Genomic DNA, 3,092 nt, shown 5'->3' on the forward strand with positions numbered 1-3,092 from the left:
GGGGGGGGGGAGATCGTAGCAGCAAGAAAAGGGTTGATTTCCTCACAGTTGCGCGTTGCTCGTCGGATTTGCGAAATTAATGTATTAAAAATTTCTCTCCAATATAATCTTTATGACTAAGTTGAAAATGAATCCGCCGCGCGCGTACACATCGTTCGTTCGAATTCTTTACATGCGCGAACGTAAGAGGATTATGATCGCCGCGAGGATATTTGCAATGATTTATCGCACACGAGAAAAAAGATTAAGTAAAATTTTTGCAGAGAAGTATTAATGACATACGATAATTTAAGCGTGGGATACTCACACAATAGGTTCACAGTTTGATAAAAAATTTATTATACTCGTCACGTTTATATATAATATGTAGTTGTTACAACAAACAGACGACCGTTCTGCGATCTCTGAAGATACGAGCTTTAAATAGATAGACGCGCCTGCCGTTTTCGAGCTGCAGAAGGCACCGTATGATCGACGCGATCGAGATGACGTAAGCACAGTCGAGAAAATACAAGCACGATCCTAGGAAAAGGAGTAGGTATTCGAGCGAGATTCGCGTACGCGAGCGTTTTTTTTTTTTTTTATTCTTGACGATCGTGGTATAGGGTTTAAGTGTGTTGGTGGGGGTGTGCAGCTGCATGAGAGGTGCGTTGTTGTGTTTCAGTGCTCACCTCTATGACGGGGCTGACCTTGAACTCTCTGAACACCCAGTCAGCGAAGAAGTTGTTCACCTGCCAACTGTGCGGCAAAGTACTATGCAGCAAAGCATCCCTGAAACGCCACGTTGCCGACAAACACGCCGAACGACAAGAGGAGTACAGATGCGTCATCTGCGAGCGGGTATACTGCTCGCGTAATTCCCTGATGACCCATATATATACCTATCATAAGAGCAGGCCCGGCGACATTGACATTAAGTTCTTTTGAAGGTTTAGATAAGGTAGGGACCACGCTAAACACACCTATGGCGCACAGCATTTCGAAGATCTTTAACATGGTCTCTCAAAACTCACCCCTATACGACTTAACAAAAACACAAGACACATTTCCTTCCTTTCTCTCTCTCTCTCTCTCTCTCTCTCTCTATCTCTCTCCTCCCCTCCTCTCTTACTCTTTTATCCTTTTTCTCTCTACCTATTTTTTATTCTCTTCTTATATACATATTCGCGCAAATACATATCGAAACTCGCACGCTTGTTTCCCGGATCGCGCCTTCCTTGACATTCATTTTGCATTCGCAATTTTTTTCGCGTTCATTCGCGCATTGCCGAAAGATGCATCGTCTTCCGTCCAACTCGGTCGGTCGGTCGGATGACCCGCGCCGTACGGAAAGCTTGCGTTTCCTTTTCCTCCTCGTTCCGCACCGGCACTCCGCGAATGGTGCATGCCATGGCGAGAAACCGGTCTCGGGTTGCACGCGGGACCTTCTTTCTCTTCTTGTTCGCCTTACGGTCCGAGTCGCTCGCCGTTCGCCGCTCGCCGCTCGCGCACCATCCCGATGTGTCCGCATCCCGGCTCGCGTAACTGCTTTCTTTCTTCTTATCCCGTCGTCCTTCGCGCCCCTTTTCAGTACCGTACGCGCCGCTGATCGAGTTCTTCCGGTATTCACCGGTCCGTTATATACCTGCTGTCAGTGACTCGAATCCCACGATGCATCAGTAAAGCAGCATGCCGCCTAGCTACATCCACGCATAGCAAACACGAGATACGGATTTTTTTTCAAGAGTCTACTAAAGAGATAGAAGAAGTCTAGAAAGTTCAGCGAAAGACGTTTCAAACTTTCGCTGTTCCATAATCTTTTTTTTTTTTGAACGTTTCGCAATCTTTGGGTAACTAACGTCATTTATATAACAAAAATATCTCGCATTTTAACTATGACATTATATACGTAATAAATCGGAAGTAATGGAATGCTATTCATATTGCCCTCTCGTAAATATCGCTGCCATTATACCGTTATAATCATCATAGGGTAAGACGATTAGCGGCGTTATTATCTCCTATATTTCAATCTATCTCATAACGTCACAATTGAAGAGACTTTATTATAAGAATTCTCTCATTTGTAGATAACTTTAGTACTTATCTGTAACTTATAAAGAAAAAAAATCATTGCGTTGATATTATCAGTCATTACACGATACTGAAAACATTGAAAATTGTCTTTTAGTAATTTGCATGTTATTAATAATTTTGTGAAATCTTGTTATCTTCTTGAAATATAATAACATGTCAATTAGTTTTCTGATGCTCAGGAGAGTCATATGAACAGACAGATGGACACGGTGAATTCAGTAACTTTTGGGTGCTAACACATTAAGAACGATTTATCATCGTCGATAAGAACCTATTACGAAGACCCTTATTGATCTATGTCTTTCTTATTCTTTTCTGTTTGTGTGACATCCGCCATACTTTTCTGTTTCGTGTCTCCTCACAATCTCTTCTCTCTCACTATCGTCTTGCTCATCCATCTATTCGATTCGTTGCTTGCTTGTCTGCATGTCCATCTGATTGTCCGCCTGCTTGCTTGTAGCTTTGGCTACGCATTTGTCTTGATTCTCGTATTTCTTGATTATTTTTCTACGTTTATACTATTGAATCTTTGCGTCTCATTGGAAGAGTATTACCGATATAGCGATACGGTGGGAAAGATATGATGAGAATTGAAAAGCGATCGGCAATTTGATGCAACTGCCACGATTGGCAAAAATTGCATGTTTCGCGAGAACGTATAAAATTTAATTGTAATCGTACATTTGTCAATGGCAAACGTTATTGCGCTAAAAATACGAACATAATCTTCAAGTTTATTTAATACTTGTATATTGTTTTAGTTTTTTTTTTGTTTTACGTTTATTGAATGATTTTTTTTCTATTATTAGCATTTTATTTTTGCTTTTCTGTTGTCATCTTTTATGGATTCGGAAACCGATACGAAATCACCCCTTTTTAGACGACCGTTGAGTATAACCAACATTATTGTAAGGTTTCTTAACGCAGAATAAATTTATTGAATTAAACGCAACGAATTAAATGTTATACTTGTGCGATCGCGAAATCTCGAGACTGCTCGCGTTTCAATCTTTGAC

At 41.0% G+C, this 3,092-nt stretch overlaps 1 protein-coding gene across 2 annotated transcripts in view; it reads left to right on the forward strand.

Annotated features, from left to right (window-relative positions):
- The window catches only part of br (broad-complex core protein), a 62,117-nt gene extending 61,108 nt beyond the window's left edge, over positions 1 to 1,009 (forward strand). For both annotated transcript variants that reach the window (XM_018516694.1, XM_018516696.1), the window contains exon 7: positions 665 to 1,009. In XM_018516694.1, coding sequence (XP_018372196.1) covers positions 665 to 927 — 263 coding nt within the window. In that variant the 3' untranslated portion in view covers positions 928 to 1,009. The remainder of the gene's footprint in view (positions 1 to 664) is intronic.
- The last annotated feature ends 2,083 nt before the right edge of the window (positions 1,010 to 3,092 follow it).

Source organism: Trachymyrmex cornetzi, unplaced genomic scaffold (assembly GCF_001594075.2).
Source record: "Trachymyrmex cornetzi isolate Tcor2-1 unplaced genomic scaffold, Tcor1.1 scaffold646, whole genome shotgun sequence".
Classification (NCBI taxonomy): domain Eukaryota; kingdom Metazoa; phylum Arthropoda; class Insecta; order Hymenoptera; family Formicidae; genus Trachymyrmex; species Trachymyrmex cornetzi.